Here is a 26,694-nt window from a genome sequence, read left to right as displayed (position 1 = left end):
AATATTGATTTTTGAGATGAATCACTTCCATATGGACTTTTTAATCCCCCAGAGCTCAATTTTATGGATCTATCGTATAACCGTTTAATAATAAAATATGTTTAATGACAGACAACTACAGAGTAAGTAAGCTTACCTTATACTTGGCATTGACATAATAAATGTTCCTAAATTATTAACGCCCTAAATTACTTTAATTACAGTTTCATTACGTACGATTACGTATTTTAAGTGGCAATTAGTTTAGGTAGGAACATTTTCTTTATTCAAGAACTTAACTAAGAATTAACTTAAAGAAAAGTCATTATAGAATGAATCAAGAACTTTTCTTCTCCCGAATATTTTTTACATAACATAAGGTCACTACTATATCCTGAACTAAGTACCCACACCTCACCAAGCTTTCTGTAGACCAACGTAGGTGGTGAGCCATATCGCCATCTATAATGTCATTACACATTTTCGCATTATTGACATTTGTCACTTTTTCCCCAATCATTTTTTTCTTAGGCCAAGTAGTTAGTTGATCCCGCTGAGTAATAATCAAATCAATCAATTCAAATCAAATATACTTTATTGCACACCACATACAAAACAAATTTGATGATAGATACAGTACAATCTGGCGGCCTTATTGCTAAGCAGCAATTTCTTCCAGGCAACCAGTACATTAATGCTCTTTGCGGCAAATCTACAATAAATCATGGTAAAAAAAGTTTTTTTCTTAAGCGGAAAAGTGTTTCTCGCTTGTCGCTCTACCGCTGTCAGTTGGCCACGCCTATAAACCCTGTTCCCATTCGGTGCGGCTGCTGCATTAGCTATTCAGGAGTTTTCATTGCTCGCTTTCAGTCGAGCTTGGCTTTTCAAAGGACTCTTTCAATGAGGCTTTGACGCTGGTACTACGGGGACTCTGGTTACTGTGCGTGACATGCACGGGAGAATGCTCCCTTGATGTGTTTGGAGAGGAAATATGAATTACTGTTAGGGAAAAATTAAAAAGGGACTCAATTTGGGATGTCGATCTGATAATACATAGATATAATATCATAATTATAATACATACGTACTGTACTGCTGAGAAAAGGACTCCCCTTAATCAACTATATCCTCTTAAGACCGAGATTTCCAGACACAATAGTTAAACAATGGGGTTTGGATTTATAAAGAACATTCGGTCTTAGGAGGATAGGAGTATAAAGCATACTCCACCGCGCTGCTCCAAAGAATAAGAAGGACTTACCGAAAAAAAATGTTCACAGCATTTTAGAAGCTTTTTATATTTAAATAAGACCCAGTTTGCCAGAATTGTATCTCCATGCATTCCGCTGAAGGACGACCCATGTTTCACTTGGAATAATGGTCTTTAAGTCATGGTAATTAGACGTTAAAATAATGGCAGAATTTACGGGTTAGCACCGTCGTGTAACGTGGGTGCGTGCCAAGGAATGCATTTGTCCAGTTACCAAAAATATACCGCTGTTTTATGGTGTCACATAATTATTTTAATCTCTTACATTTCACATTAAGCCTAGCTGTAAAGAGCAGCAGTAAAATGAGACAAAAAAAGCACTATTCACCCTAAAGGCTAGTTTCCAACTAGTCAAATCAGTTACTTTTTACTAAACGTCAAAACACGAAATTACTTTGGAATTTGTATGAAAACGCACACTGTGTCATAGAAAAATGTGATAAAATGTCGGACTTTTATTCTAGATTAAAATTCATAAATAAGTTACTTACCTAAATAGAAAAAAGGAGTTTTAGATGGTTAGTTTGAGATCTCTCTTTATTTAGTAAGTAATTAGAATTTCATAATTTTGAACCTAATATACGACCCATTTCAATCATTCTTCTTCTATCGTGTGGGTTGTGAGATCAACCTCAACAAATTTGGCATTGTTTTATTGAGCCGCCATATGCTTGACATGACTCATGCCAACGACTACGTACTTACTACAGTAAGGGTCATCATTTATACCCTAAAACAAAGATAAAAGATGCATATATCTGTTATCCATGAAATTACAAGTTTAATCTAAGAAAAAACTTAACAATGCCATCTATCATGTTTTTGGGGAACGCCGATTGGAACGCCCCTCATTAATCTCGACATTTTCATCCTTTTTGTGATTCCACAGAATTCCACCCTCGTCAGTGTAATGCAAAAGAGGATACCATTTTCCAAGGAGAGCCTACAAACCACGAATGTCGTACAATAAGCATGATTGTTCCCACATTCCCCATTATTCCCCCTCTGAACAATGATCACGTTTCAACCATCTCTGATTACTTTCCACAACACTTGGCTATAAACGCCCCTGTAGAGTTATTTTGGGTCTTGTAAGGTCTCACTGTAAGCGACAAAGGAAATGTTATTTTTCAAAAAGGGTCTTATTTTATGAGACTGTCCTTTGTTTGGTAAGGACTTTTCAGGTTTGAATCACCTGATTGTCCGAAAAAGTAAGATAATTCCGTGCTTGGGAGGGCACGTTAAGCCGTTGGTCCCGGCTATTAGCCTTAAAAACACCTCCACCAACCCGCAGTGGAGCAGCGTGGTGGAGTATGCTCCATACCCCCTCCGGTTGATTGAGGGGTGGCCTGTGCCCAGCAGTGGGACGTATATAGGCAGTTGATATACTTACAATGTACAGAACGGTAATTCTCCGCCCCGCACTCCCTCTGGGTTTTACATTAGTCTTAAATAGCCGAAGTAAGGACAATTTGTTCAGGTGGGGTTTCTCGGACGTTTCGGACTTAAAGTGCAAATGCAGCACTGTTCCCCAAACGATGGAACATCTTACATCGTGTCCTGCGTGCCCGAACACCTGCACGCAGGAGGATCTGATGAGCGCTGCAGAGAGCGCCATACTTGTTGCCATGTTTTGGGCCGATACTATTTAGTTTGCCATCGACACGATAGAAGAGAATAGCCGCTGAAGAGTATGGGGGATGGCGAGAACTGTCCATCCGTTTATACTTTAAGTTAATGAGATTTTTGTATGGAGGTGTATAAAAATTCGAGGTGTATAAAATAACCAAACGTATCGGTCTTTGGCAGACTCGCTACCCGCGGACAGACGGGGATATTTTAATCGTAATTAATCGCCGTTGGGACAATGTTTACTATAAACTTTTAATGACCTGCTTTGAGACGACAGCCGGGCGCTTGTTAAGTTTTTAATCCTCTGTTTTATGGACGAAAACCTACAAACTATGCTAATAATAAATCGAGATTACGCGAGATGGGAAATCTTTGTTATTTGCGAAAGGCTTTCTTGGAAACTGTCTGTATCCCCGAAGGATTAGGCAGTATAAACACCCACTCTTCGCCAGCTATGTTTAAGTCCGATATAATAACACAAGACATACCTACGTGTGTGTTTGTTTGTTAAAGATATTTATGAATACTTAGCAAATGCTTACCTACTACTGCAAATTACTTAAATCCCCTATATTCGGCCTTTGGCGAACTTTCAACAACGACGAACTTTCAAAAGTAAATATTGATATCACAGAAAACTTTGGTGATGAAATACATCTGGAGGAAACTTCGTGAAGATGATTAACGCCTCCAAAATGCTCTTCCAACAACCATAAACTCCGATTCATGTAGAATTTAGACAAACATAATTAATAGTCATGTTTATAAAATATATCAAAATATAACAAAGCAGAGACTTATATGATATAATCGTTAGATATCTTGACTATCAACCTAGAAGTCCTGGGTTCGATTCCCAGTGATTTTAATTTAAGAAACTATTTTTTGATAGATATGTAAATGTCTCTGGTAAGGTTATCCCTTAGACAATCTGCAGTAGAACGGCCTAATGGAAAGTACACTCCTTTTATCGATGTAGATAGTACCATTCCTCTTAAGGCTGTTAGATGATATAGGTTCCTAAAATCATCATCATCACTAATTAAAGAGCCACGCTCTTGTCGATGTAGCATTCTCCATACTCGTCTATCAAAGAGCAATTCTTTGACTTCCTTATAAGACATGTAAGCTCTTCTCGGTCTTCCCCTTCTCCTCTTTCCTTGTAGCTTCCCTTCTATTACGTTTTTAATAAATTCGTCGTGTCTTATTAAGTATCCATTCATCTTGCGTCTTCTGTCCTCAATAACTCTCAATATTTTCCTCTTTTCCCTTACTCTTATAGGAGTTTATGTATGGATGTATGTTCCTTTACTCTTCCGTTCGTAAATTAAAATAACTGGACCTTCCTAACAACTTCTACTTCCCAACTGCATCAAGTTCTATCCAAAAATGACTTCCAATGAGCCATCAGTCATCGTTATCAGCGGTTAGGTCACAAATGGGTCTATCTGCCGTCGGGAGGGTAATTTAATCCAATTTGCCGCTGCCCCTGGCTGCATCACTTAACTAGATTGGCTGGACGACAGGATATAGCTACGGTTGACTCGTATATTGGTTTGGTGATCGTCGACTATTTTGTTTGGTTTTTCTGCGGTGGAAGTTCAGCGGAAAGATTTTACTAATAGATAGGGTAATTTCCAACCAGTCAAATCAGTTACTTTTAAAGCACATAATAACGGGTTCTTACCGCGTTTAAATGGGGATATGAGACTCCCGATATTTCGACACTGTTGCAAGTGCCATGATCACGGGATGACTGATGAGATTGAAGTGGAGTAGGTAGACCCATAATATACGGATCGTATACATTCAATTATTCAGTTACTTTTTACTAAACGTCTAAACACGAAATGACTATGGAATTTGTATGAAAAAGCAACATGTGACGTCATAGAAAAACTTGACAAAATGTCGCACTTAATACATTTTTCTTTATTAAAATTCATAAATAAATGGGAAAAGGAAACGTTTTTTGTCACCTTTAGCCTCTCTTCCTTTATTTAGTAATCAGAGTTTCATAATTTAACTTTACTATAGCCATAGAGGCGGCCAATCAGCTCGCGACACCAAACACTTCAGGACCCCGATGCCGGCCCCGCCGGCGTGGTCGACGCTTTCCCTCAATCAGCGCTTATCGCTATCGACCCGCTAGGGTCGATTAATTCTTTCAAATATTTTTCCTCTCAGACGATCGCGATGCCCTGAGCCGAGGTTCGCGCCCAACTGGGCCTGTTGTCTTAAACGTTGTACCGAGTGAGAGCCTTCGGCACTCCCCATTTGTCCGGCCAAGTAGTTAATGCCATCTGCGGCAAATCTACAATAAGTCACGTCAAAAAAAAACACTTCTGCGCACTTACGTTTAAGAAGGATTACGCGACAATCATTCAATCAATCAATAATACTTTATTGCACAACAACACATAATACAAAGGACATAAACATACGAATAAAAACATAAGCACAATCATTGTGCTTTTAATCGATCAAATCGTATGGTTTATGAATACCATTGTGTCGTAGTGAATAGTTTAAAAAACTTCATGGAGTAAAGGCATTTTAAAAGATTCACCCATTTATTATTCCTTACGCCTTTATAGGTATTCATGTTCTAGACAGAATCGATTTTACATAATCTCTGTCTAGACGTTATGCATAAACAAGCCCTGTAATCCTATTTTACCTATAGGTACGTTTTAAGAGTTCATTTTGCCGATACCTTAAACTTAAAGTTTTAAATCGTCGGATTCGACGATGTAATCCCAATCGCACATAACATGCTTTCATAAATCCATAACATAACATTCATAGGATCACGACTATATTTCAATTGGAGCAGTCAGAGGTAACTACCTACATCCATCACAAGGTGAACTGAGTAACTCTGCCTCACCGAGTTATATCAACGTGGTCGCCGTTTAGTTAATAACTTATTGGGTGCAAGTTCAGTACCTACTGGGGTTCGAACCGGCGCTACCCGTTTGAGAAACCAGTGAACCGCAAGGCCACAGTGATACCAATTATGGATGACCAATTATTATGATAGTAATATAAAACACAAAAGAAAAGGTTAACGTCGTGTCTTATAGGGAAGTCAAGGAATTGATTGGAATGGAAAATGCTACACCGACAAGAGCGTGGCTCTTAAATTGATGATGATGAATATAAAACGCTTGCTTCTATGCTGTTCTGGGAGCAAAGAAAAAACATAGAACACGTTCAGCTGCTTGTCTTCCCAGCATGTCGTAAAAACCGACAGAGGGATTGTGTCCTCTAACATGATGGACTAATGTTATGGGCGATAGGCTGATCCCTTATCAGCATAAGGTTTATCATATCCAGCTTACGACATCGTATCAACAGTGGCTGCAAGTTGTCTTTGATTACTTGTGGCTCTGCCCACCCCATTAGGGATTACGGGCGTGAGTTTCTGTATGTATGTGTATTTAATATAAAACAGAACTTATTTCCCAACAAAACTTAAGTTCTAACCTTAAAATATTTCCCAGTTTGTAAGTGCTATGATTTTCGTCTGTATTTCATAATCCACATTTCGCAGCGTTGTCTGCGGTGATTGCGGTTTCGACTGTAACAAGAGATAACCGCCGTGGAGAGGCGAATTTAAAATAATTCCATTAAAACCATATTAAAACTTTAATGTTGGTAGTTCTTAGTACATTACAAAATGTATTACTTACTAGCTTTTGCCCGCGGCTTCGTAACACGGGAAAGAGAAACCTTTCTGATGTCTGTTTTTTTTTTTCACTTCACTTTTTGTTCTTATTTTCACATTATTTTATTTTTAAGTTAAGTATTTATATATTGTAACCCTCGGAAGCAGCGTGGTCACTCCCAACACAAGCATATCAAATTGCTTACTGGGAGGTCCACAATTTCGATATTGTAAAATACTGGAGAAAAATAAAAATTGTATATACTTTTTTTTTAGCTTCTTACCTTGAAAACTGCGAAAATTCCTATATGTAATTTCATCCCCTCTTTGAAGAGGTTGGGGCAGATTTCCAAAAGAAAATGATGCACGATTTTTTGTTAGTCACAAACAGTCCGCATGACAATTTTTAGCTTTCTACCTGTAAAATTGCGAAATGCTCCATATAACTTCCACCCCCCGTTTTAGGGAAGTGGGGGGGGGGGGGGTGATAGAAAGAGACAAAAAGTAGCCTCAGTCGTTCTCCTTAACCCTTTCATGGACAGAGATCATGGGTCATTGATGGTTATATGTAGGTAGTATGACACCTTGTAATCGGAACGTCTGTAGACGTTCTGTTCTTGAAAGTGTTAAGTCACTCTCCATCCCTTCAAATATATACGCATAAAACCCTACTATTAAATTAAAGAAATTTCATAGTAACTTTACTACCCCCTTTTACCCCCTTAGGGGATGAATGTCGCAAAATCTCGTCGTAGTGAGCACCTACGTCCTAAAAATACACCCTTACAACATTTGAGACTAACCTAACCTAAAACTTGTAGTTCCTTAGTATTAGTGTAGATTTCGTGATGAGTAAGTGACCTTTTAAAACAGACTTCGGGAAAAAGGAGAAGGTTCCTACATAATTTAATGCGACCACTTGCCTAACAGTACCCTAATAAGCCTGCATATTTATGTAAGGTTTGTATGTCCACTTTCATGTCATCAAGCCAGCTAGATGACTTACATATACAGGTTGTTAGTGACATCGTAACGAAAAATTTGAGGGATGATTCAGGCCATGATTCTGAGCTGATATCAAGTGGAATTTTCCGTCGCAAATGTAAAGAACGGAAAATAATTTAAAAAAACAATGACTTTTCCGACAGGAAATTTCACTCGATTTCGACTCATGGTTGTTACGATGTAACTAACACCCTGTATAACCTACTTATTTTTAATAGGTCTCTTTAATACACTTTGGGCATATCGAGAGAGCACTTTATTTAAGTTGTCATCTAAACTGCTATTATGTTTTTATAAAAGGTACCTATCTTTTTAGTAGTAACATCCATTATCGTATATCATACTATCACAAAGTAATCTAACTCGTATCACGTATCTAATGTTTGCCTTGAAAGTAGAGTTTTGTTTAGATTGGCTAAAATTAGCGTAGGTAAATTACATGATATTGCCTTATCTTGACTTGGCATAAAATGTAATCGATTTGAAATATTCGATTTAGTGCTTTTTATTCTAATAAATTAGATACAACCGCGTAAAAACAACATGAGTGCTTCTGTCAATCATCGTGTTTCCGTATACACACGAATGTATTTTCCATTTTCATCAATAATCTACTTGACAACATAGTCAAATAAGATACTTTTTCGAAACGTCAAAACGGATTTTTTCTATGGAAATACTGGCCTGTGACGTCATCAGTAAAAGCAGTCAAAAGTCGTACTTACTTATTGCTACTTAATTCATAATTAAAATTCGAAAATAAGGCAAAAAAAATAAATAACTTTGATTATTGATTATAATAGACTGACTTCTATTTCTAGATTAGCACTTTATAATTTATCTTCAACCCAGTCAATTACCCTATTATTAGATTTATCGTGTACATATCAGAATTTGAATTTAGAACTAAGTAGGTACTTTATTGTTGTATGGTTTTGTTTCCCGCGCGAAGAAAGACTTACATAAATATCGAACAAGACCAATCACCCAAATCCCCTGGTAGTTGCGGCTTCCGAATACATCCCGCTTAAGGACGGTACTGAAAAGTATCGGCGTCCGAAGGACGTAATATACGATCCCGACGACCCGATTATTCTCGCCATAGAGGCGGCCAAACAGCTCGCGACACCAAACAATTCAGGATCCGTATACCGACCCCGCCGGCGTGGTCGACGATTTCCCTCAATCAGCGCTTATCGCTATCAACCCACTAGGGTCGATTAATTCTTTCAAATATTCTTCCTCTCAGACGACGCCCTGAGCCGAGATTCGAGCCCAACTGGGCACCCTCAGGCTTGTTGTCTTAAACGTTGTACTGGGTGAGAGCCGTCAGCGCTCGCCATTTATCCGGCCAAGTAGTTAATGCCATCTGCGGCAAATCTACAATAAGTCACGTCAAAAAAAAGAACAACTACCATAAAAAATTTCGTAATTTAGAACGTGAAGATTTCAGGCTTACTATTGACATTTTACCCCCGCGCGCCTCTGGGTTGTATTGCAAAGGTTTCGATCGAACGAATCAGTAACGTAAAAATCGCTTGAATCGAGAGACCTCGCATTTTTCCTGACGTAAGGCGATTCAATTTGGACGGATTATAGGTTATCGCTTCGACCGATCTTATATCGAATAGCCTTAGTGGTCTTGTGGTCCACTGGCTGGCTTGCTTCTAAAACGGGGAGCGCCGGTTCCAACCCCGGTACCGGACTTGCACCAAGTGCAGTTTTCACTAATGCAATCGAAAGCTCGGTGAGGTATGGGTATTGTTAGATAGAAAAGAATCGATCGACCTGATATCGATTAATGCATCACTATGCTCATAAACGTCACAACACAACACTGGCTTACGTACTTTGACAGATCTAATTCTTACCGCGCATTGAGACTATTGTATAATGTTATCTTTATTAAAATATAATCGCTAATTGTACTGAACTGGTCGTTCTGTTTCCGCTTCCGTGGTCTAGTGGTTAGAGCGTTAGGCTCACGGTCTGAAGGTTCGGGTTCGATTCCCGATGGGAACATTGTCGAAATCACTTTGTGAGACTGTCCTTTGTTTGGTAAGGACTTGTAAGGACTTTTCAGGCTTGAATCACCTGATTGTCCGATAAAGTAAGATGATTCCGTGCTTCGGAGGGCACGTTAAGCCGTTGGTCCCGGCTATTAGCCGTAAAAACACCTCCACCAACCCGCATTGGAGCAGCGTGGTGGAGTATGCTCCATACCCCCTCCGGTTGATTGAGGGGAGGCCTGTGCCCAGCAGTGGCTGGCTGACGTATAGGCTGTTTATGTATATGGTCGATCTGTTTAATAGTACCTACTTAAGTAGTTCATCTTGTGATGGTACCTCTGACTACCCCAATTGGTATATATTTGTGAGCTTATGTTATGTTATGCGTCCTATCGAAACGTTCAACTTGGCTAACCCCCCAGAGACTTAAAGTAAACAATGCGTTTATTTTTGCGTCCAGTCCGTACTATCGCCAATTTTTGTGTCTTCCACTTGGTTGCCACTCCTGGCGACCGTCCAGAATCAATAACGATGCACTTTTCGTAGTTTATTTACATTTAATGCTCTGTTGACAGCCTGGCCGTCACGGGCCTAGTTCAGATACTAGTGAACACTAGACTAAGTTTATAATTGCGTTACTTATATTAAGAAATTATGTATGAGCCCTGTATTAAGTAAATAAAGTTTAAAGTTTAAAGGTGATTTTACTTTAGTTCCGAGGAATGGAAAATATGAAAAAAATTAAAGTGCAATCCTGAGAACGGCAAGTCACTGGTAATTTCGATAAAGCTGGTGCTAGGCGGTGGGCGAGACCGGGGTAGTTGCGTGATAACCCGGCATGCAACTTTTAAAAATATCCCCAACGCAGATAGCAAAAGTTAACGGTAGAAATCTGCTATTTAAAAAGGAATTTATCTTTAAATTAACACCACTGAATTCGACTGTATGAGTTTGAATTCAAGTTCGAAACATAGATAATTAATATTTTGCCTCGCTTTCGGTTAATGGCAATAGGCCCGCTCGCTGTTACAAGGGGCTTATACGTACATAACTGGCGAGAAGTGAGTGTAATCTACCCCTTCAGAGATATAGGCGTGATGCTGTTATTTTATTTTTTAAATTAAACAGTAATCTTGTCGGACGTATGTCTGAATCTTGCTATCTTTTTTACGACTAAGTTCTTTTATTTATTTATAAGTTCTTCATTAAATTGCATAAGTTCGTAGAAAAATACACCTACAGGATATACTGTTTTAAACCCGTGCAGAGGATCACGTTGACATTAAGCCTGGAAAATCAATCAGCCCGTTGCAAAGGGTGATAATGTCAGGGTTCATTTAGGGTGGAGTCCGTGCCGCTTGCGCTGAATTTTGTCGCTTATTTAAGTACAGTACGTATAATCCGTACGTATAATGAGGAGCTCGATGGCGCAGCGGTAAACGCGCTCGGTGTGCGATTGTTGAAGTTAAGCAACTTTCGCAAAGGCCGGTCATAGGATGGATGACCACAAAAAAAAAGTTTTCATCTCGAGCTCCTCCGTGCTTCGGAAGGCACGTTAAGTCGTTGGTCCCGGCTGCATTAGCAGTCGTTAATAACCACCAATCCGCACTGGGCCCGCGTGGTGGTATAAGGCCCGATCCCCCTATCCATCCATAGGGAAGGCCCGTGCCCCAGCAGTGGGGACGTTAATGGGCTGATGATGATGACGTATAATCCGGTATACATATACATATACGAGTAATTATAAGATAACTTACAGCCACTCTTAATCCTTATAATAAACCAGATTAATTAATACATCAGACATACATCATACATCGACAGAGGGATTGCGTCCTCTAACATAATGGACTAATGTTATGGGCGATAGGCTGATCCCTTATCACCATAAGGTTCATCGTATCCATCTTAGGACTTCGTATCAACAGTGGCTGCAAGTTGTCTTTGATTACTTGTGGCTCTGCCCACCCCATTTGGGATTACGGGCGTGAGTATATGTATGTATGTATGTAATTAATACATTTATCGTAAGTGAAATTTTCACTAACACAGTTGGCTGAACTAATATTATCACGGAATAGAAGAGGTTGGAAGGGCCAAGTGAGCGCGGAACGCGGGCTATACATGCAAGTATGACCAAAATATTAATAACTTTACAACACACAAGCTCTGCGCTAGTATATTATAAGATCGTCTTATGCATTATATCCTGCAGGGCAAAGATATCAAATATCGACTAACATGCAAGGAGATCCATCCTTATCACAGGAAAGCTGAAAACCTTAGTATGATCGCTTATTAAATTTATCCAAGAAATACTTTTGTATGCAGTATCTTACGAAAAGTAATTATGATTTTATAATTATTTATTAAATAAAAAAGATAACATTCCCGGTAAAGTGGCTATATAATTTGAGAAGCAGTAGAGCTATTGTAGCTATCTGTTTGCAGGAGTAGTAGTAACAGAGAGTAGTAGTAACTCATACAAAATGGGCGTTACGGCCTTTCCAATTTCTTTCTTCTATTCTGTGATTATTATAGACAGCGATACGGCATATATGGTAGATCGCCTTTGCCCACCTTACAATAAGTTTTCCTATAATTGTCTCATAATTGTGTGTGCAATAAAGTGTTCTATTTATAAAATAACATAAAAGCTACAGCAGTAACTTACGCCAAGATTTATTATGAAGGCTTAACTCCTAACACGTCAACATTATTTGTGATATAATCTACAATAGCATGCCAAATATAAGGGCATATAAGATTATAGGGCTTTAACACGCTCTTGCCTATTAGTGAAACAATGGACACCTTCGCACAAGGTTGCCTGCAACCTGTGACATCGCATGTGGGTAACTCGATCAGCGCTCGCACCCGTGTCGTTTAATTAGTCAAATATTTCTCCTCTCAGACGACGCTCTGAGACAAGGTTCGCGCTCAACAGAACACCCTCTGGGCTGTAGTTTATTTTGTACCGGGTAAAAGCCCGCAACGCTTCCCATTGATCCGGCCAAGTAGTTAACGCCATTAGCAGGCCTAGCGATAAATGTCCAAGCGCGAGTTGTCAAATTTTCGAGTTAAGGTTCCACGTTCACGCATTATCTTGCTCGCGAAAAGTGTGTTACACAAATGATGTTTAAAACTATCATTTTTCTAATTTCTTATGAAAATAGATATCTGTTTTTTTCTTTTTCTTGGCTCTTCTATAAGCAATACGGTTAGGTTAGGTATAAGGTTACCTGGAAGAAATTGCTACATGAGCAATACGGCCGCCTGTTGTACCTTTCTGTATCTGTTGTCCTTATCTCTTTGTCTTGTGACCATTGTGTAAAGTATTTTATCTATCTATCTATCAATATACAATAATAAGGCGTTTCCTTTCGATTCCAACATCTTAAAAAAGTCGCTAATGTCCTAGTAGTCGCGTGTACCAAGGACCTTATTTTATCTCGCGTCGCGTCGCGTCACGTCGCGCTTACATAAGCGTCATAGAATAAGGAATAATACTACGTATAGAACGGCAACTCTCCGCTCCCCACCAGCGTCTGAGCTAGGTTTACCTCACCCCCCTCGAACATAGTTTAGACTTGAATCGTATGGCGCCAGACGTCTACACACAGATGCGCGTGTACGATAAAGTCAATGTGTGGTGTCTGCGTAAAACGAGGTTGTTTGTATGAAGTGTCCGGGGTGTGATAGAGTGCTATGCCTGCTGGTAAGTTACGCCAAAAAACCATGGAGCGGTGGAGTGGGTTCTCCCAGGCGTGTGTCCAGCAGTGGGGCGTATATGGTTGTTTATGTTATGGTATTGCCAGTAATACTAATACACATTGCATAACATACATGCCAACTGACACAATTAATGCCAGTCCGCGAGTTACACGGCAGTGCCAATTAGACGGCACAATGCCCATTAGCGGGAAGGCGAAAATTATTATCATTTACACATGTACACAGAGTAGCGATGCTGCATAATTTGTAGTTGTATGCTGTGGATATGCGAATGTGTACTGTAGGAGAGTGTTTATACTGGGTAACGAGTGCTTTATGAGTGTTTATAGGCCGTTTTCATAGTACGACTATTATGACAATTGGTAGAAACAAACATAATATCCATTTTAATGTTCCGCTATATTTAAACGACGAAATATAAGTTCATTATACTTTAAGTAGGAACCTAAATAAATGATAGGTAAACAAAATATCTCTTCTAACTTCTTTTTTTCTTCTTCTTGAGGCTCCCACAAGTGTTTACTAAGACTTCCTAAAGACTTTGACTTTTAGATATACGGTTTTTACAAATCCAACTGCCACCGTAATGATTAAATAAAACTATTTTTATTTCTTTACTACTTCAAGTTACCTCTTTCAAGAAAGCTATTAAGCAAAGCATCTAAGTATAAAGCGACTGAAGCATTTTTAAATGCAAAAAAGGACTGCTTAAGGAAATACACTCCTTAAAGCATATTTGAGGGCTTTTAACTTCCTTTTAAAACTTCCTTTAAGAATTCCTAAGATCTCTTCAGTCTTGCATGTTTTAAAAGTAAAATGGTTGTAAAAGGGTTTGTTTGATCACTTTTAACGTGGAAGTAATGTTGCCAAATGTTATCTGGGCAATCTGCGATAGCATCCATTCATAACACACAAACAACGAGACGCCTATTTGATTCGTCTGTCAAATTAACAACTGTCAGATTATCAGTCCCTTTTGTTTTCGGTGAATAAGAAAGTTAAAATTAAATATTACATAGTATACGGGTCACTCTGACGTCATAACCTGGTTGCATAAATTCTCCCTCGGTATCGCATCTGATCATCAACCGAGCACTTTAAAGCAATCAGGGCACATAATTTAATTCAGGGCCGCGCTTTTAAAACTGAAAGCTCCTATCGAATCGGAACATGGTATGACCTAGAATTAAATAATAAAAAAATACATTATTTTTGTAGCGTACAATAAAAATGGACTTACACGTTGTTTTATACAAGTTTCATTTGTTTTATCTTACAGTTTACACTTTGTAGCCCCAAAAAATACAGTCAATCTTAGTTTTCAAAGACAGGCTGCCGAGGTCCACTGACCTGGGGGTTAAAATGGCCACATCGAAGCAATTCATCTAAGAAAGCAATATTGCTATTTGACAGTTGTTTGCATTGCGCACTTACTTTTATATGCGCAAATGTCAAATTGCAATATTGCTTTCTTAGATGAATTGCTTCGAACTGGCCATTTAAACCCCCCAGTATACTACAACTTCAACTTTATGGTTGTATGGCAACCGGACCTGTATACTAAAGTCGAACTTATAATCAGCTGCAGTAAACTGACGTTTCAAAATGTCATTCCGTAAAATAATGTTGCCAGCCTAATCTCAATATTGATGTGATTCAGTTCACTAAAGATCTAATCGTTCCACAACTAACTCATAATACTTATAATTTACATTAAACATTAATTTTGATTAGTTTTTCATACTAATATGGACCATACTCGTAGTAGTTCGAAATAAATTATTAGATTTGATTTTGATTTAATTATTAATTTATTTAAAAAACAAAACCAAACTGATCATTCATTGAATGATTCACTCACTCAGTTACATCCCTATTTATTTTTCTTCAAAAAGCGGCACAAAACGTCATTTTACTCCAGCTAATAAAAAGTTAGACTTTATACCTCTCTGCCTACTCCTTTATACCTACTAGCATGCAAGAGTGATGCATTTTTATATTATATGTAGACCAAACAGATATAGACTTAAAAGCTAGATATAATTATTTGCGTTGTAATGTTGTTGTTTGTGTTGTTGTTGTAGTATCTAACGAAAAGTAATGATTAAATTGCAGCGTATCACATAAAATATACATTGCCGGTAAAGTGGCTATGGAATTTGAGAAGCAGTAGAGTTATCGTAGTTATCTGTTTGCAGGAGTAGTAATAAAGGAGAGTGGCGTTGAACCGGCGACGGTTCTCATACAAAATGCGCATTAGGGCCTATCCAACCTCTTTCTTCCATTCCGTGAGATAACCTACTAGAGGGATGGTAGCCTTGCTCACAAACCAAAAAGTATAAAAATCTTTTACAAAAGCAGAATTTCCTTTTCCTTCTAACTTATTATTTGTCAGGGCTTTTTGGCGGGAAACGGGAACGGGACAGTTGCTTTCTTCATTGAATAATCTAAATAATTAATACGAAGTGGTGTTTTGTGGTTAATGATCGCATTAAGTTAGTCGGAAGACATTCGCGAGTGTTATTATATCGGAGTATTCAATAAACAAAGTGTATCTGCCTATTTTCGCTTCGTGCCAGGAAGCCGCTTCATAACTCGAAAGTTTATGCGGACTTTTAAGTTAATTCGTCTGGGGTTCGGAGTAGGAGTCTACTCCGAGGGTGGGGGCTTAGGTTTCATCATCATCATCTTTCATCATTTCATCAATCATCAAGAAAAAAAATACGTAAGACATAGCTGTATGAGCATAGTTCCCTTTGCCTTACCCTTCGGGGAAAACCAAAACAAAAAAAAAATATTATTTGTCAAGCTAAAGAAAATCGTCGACAAAATATCCTAATTACATTGTTTCGTTTAAATCTTTCCCGTTTCCGTGTTATTTGTTACCCGTCCGACACTTAACAACGATCCCCTCATTGGAAAAAAAACATTCAGTATTTTATGGATGGTTCGTTTAATAAAGGTGTTTTTGCAGCCATTTTATTGGAAAAATGTAATACAAAAAAAAATGTAGAAAAAAAAATTAAAAAATGTATATGAAAAATGTGTATGCGTATGTTTGTGTGTGTATGTAATGTAATGTAAATGTAAAATGTAATTGGAGGTGTTACTCCGTCAAAGCGGAGACGAGACGAGTGGAGAGGAGGTTTTTAAACAACCAATTGCGCTATTTGCGCTATTGACATATCTCCTATCTATTTGTAATAAAAAATACCTTTGGGTGTTACTCTACATCCTGGAATATAATACCTGTTTTGACGCTAGCCATCTCATAGACACGTCACTCTTGTATTGTGCTATCTAGGTCACGGGACACATACCGCACGTCCCAGCTCGCGTGCTCCCTTATTTAATGGAATATCTTATTAGACATATTAAAACCCCCACAGGCCCGACATAAGTACACTCTAAATCCTTCGCCTCAACCCCTCCATACAAAACTCCTTTACGTCACGAAAGGGATAAGCGCCCAAAACTTCTTCGACAATGTCAAAGTCAGCTGATAGACGCCGACAAAACATGGCACAATATTTAATAGAAAGTGAGTTTGCTATAAATTAGAATGACCTATTACTGAACCCACGGAACTGAAGGCCTTAACTCTTCAAGAGCTTTAATATTTAAATCATAGAGGTAAGTTTATTCGAGGTCAAATATGTCACGCAATGCCACGCCCACTTACGATTGTTCACAAATTTCAAACAACTGTTCACTTCAGAACACGTCTGAAGAGTACTGAGAAAAACCTACTTCTTATCGCGTTTGAGTCGTTCCATAATGATACACGTACATCGCTGCCCTAAGCCTCAGCGCGGTGTCTCATTATGCGCCTGAAAGTAGCCTAAGGGCTGCCCCATTAGAAAGGCGCCATTAAGTCTATACTGTGAAAATCGTGAAAACGTCCTGAGTGCATACAGGAGTCAAAGAATAGACGAGAAATGTACGTGACAATAGTGATGTCGTCGAGAAGTGTGTCGTAGGGTGGTGCGAGGTTACGTGGTGGTGTTTGCACGCATGCGCCAGGTCCAAGGCCACGCGCCGCGCCTCAGTGAGGCGGGAGTCGGCGGCGCGGCGTGACTCCCGGCGTGGCGCAGCAGCACGATGCGGAGTGGCGCAGTGGCCCGCGCGTGACGGCCCGCGCCCGCATGCTCGGCCCAGCCCCGGCCGAGCCCCCAGCCCGCAGAGCGACCTTAAGCTCCGAAGCCCCACGGTCGCTCCGGTTCAGTCTTGTAATTGGATTTTGTCGTTCAATAAGCAACGTTATGCTGATTTGATTGGCAAACGCTTTCCGCTTCGATATTGCAGCTTGCTTCTTTCACTTCCTCTCGAGGGTCTCTCGACGCTTTGTGTGTAGTCGCTTTATTTGTTTGAATGAAATCGGTTAGATATCGAGTGCGATATGAGTACTTACGTAACGTGGCAATGCGAAGTCACTGGTGCATCACAGTGCGATAGTAGTATCGGTATGCGCGTGTAGTGCAGACAGCGCGGTGCGCGGTAGGTTTGTTTGTGGACATGACTTGCTGGGAAAGCGTAGGACTTCTGGGCCCATGCGCGCTCCTTGCCTCCTCGGACGTCAGGGTGAGTCCCTTTGCCCCTAACAGGTAGCATCCGTGTTCTCTATCTCGAGCCTCGGCACTTTCCTTAAAACTTTTCAGATCAAAAGTTAATCCTTGAATAGTCCCAAAAGCATTAATTACGCATCAATGAAGCGTATAGAAACTTATTTAAAACCTTAAATAGCGCCTTGCCTCAAAACGTAAACACATTAGAAGCAATTTAAATAAAAACAAATAATAATTAAGAAGCTTAATTTACTTAAACAATTAGAATTTGTAACAATGTACTCATTAATAAAGAGCTTTACTGACAATCATTAACTAATGAAAAGAAAAAAATAGGGTCCTATTTCAAAAACAAATTCATCAAAATATTGAGTGTACGCTAATGCACATTAAGAAAATAATCTGATATTTTGTCATTTGTATTTACGTTTTCGCACATATAACATCTCAACGGAAATGGTGTCGGTGGTGTTTCTGACAACGGAAGAAATTCTTCAAAGAAACGTATTTTGGTACTGTTTGGATACTGTGTGGTTCACGGAGGAGATGGAGCCCTTTGCAGAGGTCAAACCGGAACACGTGTTCGCTAAACCACTGTCAAGAGACTTTTACTACGCACAATATCCGGATATACCTAGAAGTGAATCTGAAGATGAAAATTCATTGACTGTTAGTGGCTTCATCGACAAACACCACGAGTGGAAAGCAAAAATTTGCATCAAAAGATTTAACGCGACGAGAAGACTATCTAACTGCAGTATTAGATCTGCAAACAGTAATCCGTCGCTCAACGGCTCGAGGAGAGTGACGTCATTAGTTGAGAATTTTAAAGATTTGTCGGCATCAAAGGAAGAATTACGTAATGGGAACGATGAAAGGATACGAACATTTTTCAACCGCATACTGGAAAGCGCGCCACCGCCGCCACCGACAGAATGCAGTAAAGAAAATGACGACGTAAATTATTCCCTATTGATACCAATGCCTTGTGGTCAAGATCTCAATGATATAGAACTACCGGATTACGATGATTTCGAAAAAGATAAAATGCTTCAATTCGATCAAGATCAAATGCAGCCAGTGACGTCCACAATAAAGAGAAACCAAAGGAAAGTTAGCTTCAACACCAATTCATTTAAAAGTGATTTCGATTATTGTGAGTCGTGGAACGAAAGTATTTATGGATTTAGTGACTTAATGGACCGTGGTGTGAAAAACAGTGTCAAATTTAGTGGTTTCTCTGAAAAAAATGTTGATTCAAATCTTAGTGAATGTTCTGAAAATAACTCATCATGGATCGAGATAGTTGACGATTGTGGACTGCGCCATCTGTTACAACAATATATCGAGTCACAAGAAGAAGAAGAAGAAATCATCAGTCAGTCACAATGTGTTGACGATTTAATACTAGACGTAGGTGATGATGATATGGAGGCCGAATACGCAAGGTTTGCTGTGTACAAAATTTACCAGACATTGAAAATCGACAGCGGGATGATCGATTCGTCATCGATGAAAGACTTCTATGGTGAAAATAAAGAAAGTGTTTTGGACAGTAAGAGTCACAAAGACACTTCTTTTTTTGGATCAGTGTATCGTTTAGCGCCTTTAGATGAATCGGTAAATAGTGGAACTTCGCTTTAGTTGCAACTTTCTTACGTCATAAACTTATCGCACAATTTTCTTATGTTGTACTACATATTATGTACTTGTCTTAGAAATAAACACAATATCGACAGTATCTAGATTTTATTTTCATCAGCTTTTTGAATTTCACCTAAAGGCGCGGGCCCACCGCTGTGCACGTAGAGGCTACGCATGAATTGACGTCATTGATACATGCGTGGATTGCTCGAATAGGCGGTCACATAGCTCAACTTCCAGTTTCCACTGGAGTAGACGAAAATGACCCACGACTGTGTAAATACTTCCCGCAATGAAGCCCATATCTGTGGATTGCAGTGGCACGTGTGTGGCCTATCTGTGCGCCGTGACACGGTATACCATAGTCGTCTTTGGGTCTTCTTTTACTCCAATGGAAACGTAGACCCACGTTGTCAAACAAATTAAAACACGTAGCTAAAATGCGCCGGGTGTCCGTGCACAGCATTCGCCGCGGTGGGCCCGCGCCTTTATTCATATTATTATCTGTCTCGTGGCTTCAAGTACGTAGGTGGGTAGTTTAGTGCTTACTTTATTGTATATTTTCTTGTCAACGTCTATATAGATGTGTATAGTAGTGTGTTTGTTTGTTGCAGCCTCCCGAGAACGAATTGCAGAAGAATTCGGACCGCGTGCTCTCTGAGCACGAGTTGCGGGTCCAGAGGTCTTTGCAGAAGCTCAATGTGCCGGAATGGTGAGTTTAGTTTCCATTATTTTATTTCCATTGACTAATTAAGCGCCTGTATCATGTATCATTATACCTACTCTTGCACATTGTGTATCTAAATTGTCCTTGTGAACTGAACTATATTTTCAATTCTCTATTAATATTCTCATCTCTATTTAGATGAAGTAATTGAAATCGTTATCATCAAAAAGTAGCCGATGTAAGGACGTCTACTTTTATAATTAAAATCCGTCAGTCAAAAATGACCTTTAATTTCGCTTATATTATTTATCTATTATTGTCAAATTCTCTCACTTGTCGGCCACGAATGTCTCATATTCATACGGTCTTGAGAACCTGTTGTTAGGGCATTTTAAAATTATAATTACTTAACAAAAATCACTTCTAATATTCTCTTTCACAAGACACTATAGTTGATAGTTTATTTATATCTGTTACTTTCCTACAACAAGTGTACAGATCTATTGACCTTGCGTACGTCGTTACTGTCTTAAGTCACACTGTTCCCATCCTGTTCTACGAACTGCATATCCTGCCAGGTTGTAATCAACGTTGGCAAAGACAAACTAGTGTCGAGCTTCCGTCGCATCTTCGTCGAGTGCCATCCGCTCTATATTGCCACCTCTTATAATAGACGTAGCGTATAGTAGAACTTGCAGGTTATATTTATGTGCGAATTGACTGGAAATGACGAGGATTGGAGGGGAAATGATTTTTGGAAGCTGGATTTTGTTGACAACTGTGATTACTCTAGAATCTAGCAGATGTTTACAACGTGCGAGCACATTAAATTGTCATCGTATTCTCTGTCAATCGACTAATGTATTATTGCACGCTTTTTTACGTGACTTAATTTAGATTTGCCGCAAATCGCATTAACTGCTGAGGGCTCTCACCAGATACAAAATTTAAGACAACAGGCCTGAGGATGGCCAATTGCACATATTGCACGCACATTCACAAGACATTTACAGGAAAACTACAAAGGTTAATTTAAAGATTATAGCTAGTTAGATAGTACATATTGATATATTAAGCATTCGCATTTGAATATTCGAAGAAAGACACTATTTCCTGAATACAATGGCGTTAGAGTCCGAGGGTCAGACGCCGAATGCATTATGTAACAAGCCAAGTGTCCATCTAGTCATTAACAGCCTTGTCCATCACTTGATGGTTTCTCACGCTCTCAAGGCGCATACATACATAAGCCTCGTGCTCTATGTTAATTAAACGTGTAGCTTCGAGTAATTGCATTAGCTCGAGACTAATATGGTCTCCAGCCTAGCTTTATAACACGTCGACTATTGTCCACACTTTACCATGTTTGTTCATGACTTTCACATTTTACACTGTTAACATCTCGGTAAATCACCCAGTCTTTTATATTAAAGTTAGCTTTGCGAATGTTCAAAGGCTCGCTTTCCAAACAGCATTCTTCAGCTAGTTTCCTCGGATAAAAGGAAACGGTAGTGCAGGTGTTGTTATTATTTTATCAAGGTACACTGTCTCACGTACAATGCTAAATGTTTCCCCTTTTCTCGTCCGTCTCAAGTTGGCTCTGTCTATTCTTTTAGAACTCAAAGCGCATTTAGCTCATCTCGTTCGCAGTCGACCACCCCTTTTATTGTGGCAGCCATCTTTGTTTCGCTAAAAATATTATGTTCTTTCTAAAATGTAATATCCGAAAACGATATGAAAATATCTTTTACGTTTTTATAAAAATTGCTAAAATATTATTAGTATGTTTTGCTCGAAATTAGGTAGTGTCCTACCTAGTTTCTCGTTTGCATGTACCTAATAAAATTAAATGGGACCTGACCTTCCGACTGACAATAATCTCGCAGACCGAAATGTCAACCTCCTGTATCTTACACTGTACGTACGTTCGTGACGATAAATTTATTGTACTATAAAGTTTACGACCCTTACAGAGACAAGTCGTTTACTGAGCTACTTGTAGATTGATTAGCGCAATTTGCCTCTTTCGCCCGTACCACCAGCTCTCACTAATTGGCTATTTGACAACCTAGTCAAATGAGATACTATTTACAAACGTCAAAACGAAAGTTTTCTCTAGGGTTTGTATGGAAATACTCTGTGACGTCATCAATAAAAGCAGTCTATTTAATTCATAAATAAAAATCGAATACAAGTCAAAAAATAAAATGATATTGTTTTTTTGTTATATTAGACCAGCTTCTATTTCTAAATGAGCATTTTATAATTTATCTTTGACCCAGTCAAATGACCTATTCTTTCGCTTCTATGAGGCACTTTAAAAGGGATTATATCATTCAAAATTCATTCCCTTCTTCATTCCCTCATTCAGAATACAAGTCACCATTACAACAACGTTATTATCCCTGAATTATACAAATGACCACAATAACCCGCAACATGAGAAATTTACGATCCAACCACTAACTTTACTAGCACATGCTGCTAAACTGTTTAAAATATGGGGTAATCGCGGTGAAATGTGTTCGGCTTGATGCGGGCGACACTAAACGGAGAATTACCTCAATCCATCTGCAAGTGGCTCTGATAAGCTAGTGTCCAACTAGTCAAATCAGTTACTTTTTACTAAACCTCAAAACTCGAAATTACTAATGGTGGCCATACACCATCCTTCCTATCGTCCAATCGGCATGACGCGATCGATTGGATCAAATCGAATTGACCGTATGTGGGCGATTGGACATGCCAATCCACGCCCATTGGATCAAATCGAATTGACCGTATGTGGGCGATTGGACATGCCAATCCACGCCCACATACGGTCAATTCGATTTGATCCAATCGATCGCGTCATGCCGATTGGACGATAGGAAGGATGGTGTATGGCCACCATAAGGAAATTGTGAAAACACCCTGTGACGTCATACAAAAACGTGATAGAACGTCAGATTTATTTATTATTACGTTTTTCTTGATTAATTCTTATATAAGTTAAATAGAAAAAAGAATTTGTCTGTCTTTATTTAGTAATTAGAATTTCATAATTTATCTTTACCCTAGTACACGACCCAATTCCTGCAGACACCTCCTAAGTTATACCCGACATTTTCTTATCCGGCGAAAAGCAAAAGGACGGATGATAACGTCGGGGGTGTTTGCGTGAATAATTTAAGTTATGCTGACGATATGGTGCTGCTGAGTCCATCAGTTAGGGCACTCAAAAGGCTCTTGAGCATATGTGAGGCATATTCGGTGGCCCATGGACTGAGATACAATGCTAATAAAAGTGAAATAATGGTGTTTAGAGTACGAGGGAGGGATCTTCCTCAAACCCCTACTATTGCACTTCAAGGCACTTCGCTGAGGACGGTTTCTAAGTTTAAGTATCTTGGTCACTGGGTCGCCGACGACCTCAGTGATGGCTTGGACATCGAGAGGGAGCGCCGGTCTCTGTCTGTGCGCTGTAATATGTTGGCTCGCAGATTTGCACGATGTACCAAACAAGTAAAGATTACGCTCTTCAAAGCATTTTGTACATCTTTGTACACGTGCGGTTTGTGGACCAGCTTTACGAAGCGTATATACAGTGACATGAGAGTGCAATACAACAATGCGTTCAGGGCGCTGCTGGGGCTGTCGCGACGCTGTAGCGCCTCCGGTATGTTCTGCGAGGCGCGCGTAGACGACTTCCACGCGATCATGCGTAAGCGCTGTGCGTCTCTGTTGCGCCGTGCGCGTGCCAGCCCCAACACCATCATGAGCGCATTGGTGGACCGGTACGACTCGCCGCTGCTGAACCGCTGGGTGCGATTGCACGCTGTTACATAGCTGCCCGCGGCTTCGGTGATTCGGGCCGGTCTCTTGTGTTTTATTTTTATGTTGTTCGTCTTTCGAATCTGTTACTAATACTAGGTTAAGCCTTTTGTTACTAACTAAATATGGACTAGTTTCCGAAATAAATATTTTGAATTTGATAACAACTGTTAATTTTAAAATAAATAACCCCGGCGAATAAAATAGGCAATTCCAAGGCCAATTCCTGCAGAGACCTCTTAATTTTACTTTAAGTTATACTTCTCATTTTCTTATTTTTGTCACCTTAAGATCTGTCTTTATTTAGTACTTAATCAGAATTTCATAATTTATCTTTGACATAGGAAACTACTCAAGTGGATCGTCTAGGGCCCTGTTCCGAGGTTTTTCTTGAAGCTTCTTTTCCCCGATTATACAGGCTATGAGAAACTGCAGTAGTTTAAGGCGGATGAGACGTTTGTTATGTAAAAATGACGATTCAAAGTGTGACTATGTTACCTAATGAATAAAGATATTTTTTAATTTGAATTTGATGAATTAATGAGGTACCCACGCCTCCGTGAGCTTTCTGTCGGAGCTATCACCCTACAGGATCTCTTTACATGCTCGTTACAAATGGTTGCAAATCTAATCTTTTGTTAATCCAAGCGTGAACGCCGGTCGATCGTTTCTGCTGACCCTGGGTCTAGCAATGCCAATAAGTATTAATAATAACTTGAAATGCCAAGGCCTGGAACTCCAGACTTTAGGTCAAGGCGATAAGATTGATAAGTCTGTCCGCTCAAGCTACTTAACCCTTCGATAATTTTAGAAGGATTAAGTACTTATTGAAGTATTGATTAGTTTATAACTGACATCTAAAATTCAAAGTAGCTTTTGAATAGAAAGTAGATTTAAGACAAAGGGGGTTAAAATGGCCCAATCGAAGCAATTCATCTAAGAAAGCAATATTGCAATATTGACATTTGCGCATATAAAAGTAAGTGCGTCATGCAAACAAATGTCAAATAGCAATATTGCTTTCTTAGATGAATTGCTTCGATGTGGCCATTTTAACCCTCCTGATCAATGTTGCGACGCAATAATCTTCGTATTCAGCAGTTTCATTCCAGGGCACAAGATATGAGCCTCTACCATACTTTTGTATGTACCATACATCCGTCCACTCTAAAAATCAAAGTTTTTAATTAAAATACATCCTGTAAACCTTTTAACCATCATCGGAGCAGTAGGTACTTCTATACAGGGTGGAGGTGACACCGTATCGAATACTAAGGAGGATGATTTAACTAATGAAAATTTTCATGAGTTTTGCGACGGAATTCCATTTGATATTAACTCAGAATCATAAGCTGAATCATCCCACATAAGTATTCGGTACAGTGTTACCAACACCCTGTATATGGCGGAACTACTACAAGAATTTTGTTGCGACAAGAGAAAACAACTTGAACTATCTATAGTGCCGACTCACATCATCAGCCCATTAACGTCCTCACTGCTGGGGCACGGGCCTTCCCTATGGATAGATAGGGAGATCGGGCCTTAAACCATCACGCGGGTGCGGATTGATGGTTATTAACGACTGCTAATGCAGCCGAGACCAACGGCTTAACGTGCCTTCCGAAGCACGGAGGAGGTCGAGATGAATTTTTTTTTTGTAGTCACCCATCCTATGACCGGCCTTTGCGAAAGTTGCTTAACTTCAACAATCGCAGACCGAGCGCGTTTACCGCTGCGCCACCGAGCTCCTCATGCCCCCATGCCGACTAGTCGACAGGAATCTATAGATAAGTTAACTTCTTCACAAATGCCCTTCTTCCAGGTACAAAAACGCGCCCGCGCCGCGAGAGGGGTTCCTGCTGCGCAAGCGGTTGTCTGACGCGTCGGCGTCGGCGACGAGGTGGAGCGGCCTCAACTCCAAGACCACCTCATTGGGCAGCCTGGGCGGCACCCCCCCTCCGCCGCCCCCCCAACTTTCCCCCCACACCACTAGCTTCGGAAGGTGGTCTACTAGCCGGCTTAATTCCAACCAGGTGAGTTTTTGGCAAAAGACTTTGGGTCTTTGGGATTTTGTATCCTATCCTCAACTCCAAGACTGCCGCGCTGGACAGTCTGAGCACCACCACCTTAAATAAATAGTAATAATGAAATGTATTTATCGAACCAATCAACGCAGCAACTATTGATACAGTTATGAAGTAAAAAACCAACAGATATAACGCACTGCTGGTACGTCAATAGGTATATCCTGTGCTTTAAGTGCCAGCTATCTCCCTTTGACACAAATATTCATAACAGTAAATATATTATGACGCTTGATTGCATTTCTAAACTTTCAATAAGTACTTGATCGTATTGAAAATCTTGAAAATAGAATAATAAAATGATCATAACATACACAACAACTTAGAGTATACTTACTTACTAATATACGTAAGTTATATATTAACGGCCGTATAATATGAAGTGGAATATCCTCTCGGAAATTCATGATTTTTTTGTGTTTTTTTTTTAAATTAAGTATTGTCAATTCCCTACTTTTGCGACGGAAAATTCCACTTGATATCGACTCAGAATCAATGTCTGAATCACCATGTACAGTCATGAGCAATATAATGTACCTACCCACTTTAGGACTCTGTCGCACTAACATAGTTGACATTTAGTGAGACTTACAGTTCAATTTGTCAAAAAAGTTAATG

General features: G+C 39.5%; 1 protein-coding gene across 1 annotated transcript in view; it reads left to right on the top strand.

The window, feature by feature from the left end:
• LOC126381091 (nascent polypeptide-associated complex subunit alpha, muscle-specific form) overlaps window positions 1–26,694 on the top strand; it is a 130,295-nt gene that overhangs the window by 94,803 nt on the left and 8,798 nt on the right. The window contains exons 4-5 of the mRNA XM_050030628.1: window positions 20,124–20,221; window positions 25,815–26,025. Of these exons, the coding sequence (XP_049886585.1) occupies window positions 20,124–20,221; window positions 25,815–26,025 (309 nt within the window). The remainder of the gene's footprint in view (window positions 1–20,123; window positions 20,222–25,814; window positions 26,026–26,694) is intronic.

This window comes from Pectinophora gossypiella, chromosome 3 (assembly GCF_024362695.1).
Source record: "Pectinophora gossypiella chromosome 3, ilPecGoss1.1, whole genome shotgun sequence".
NCBI lineage: Eukaryota > Metazoa > Arthropoda > Insecta > Lepidoptera > Gelechiidae > Pectinophora > Pectinophora gossypiella.
Note: the sequence above shows the minus strand (reverse complement) of the source record. Positions and strands in the feature narration are given on the sequence as shown.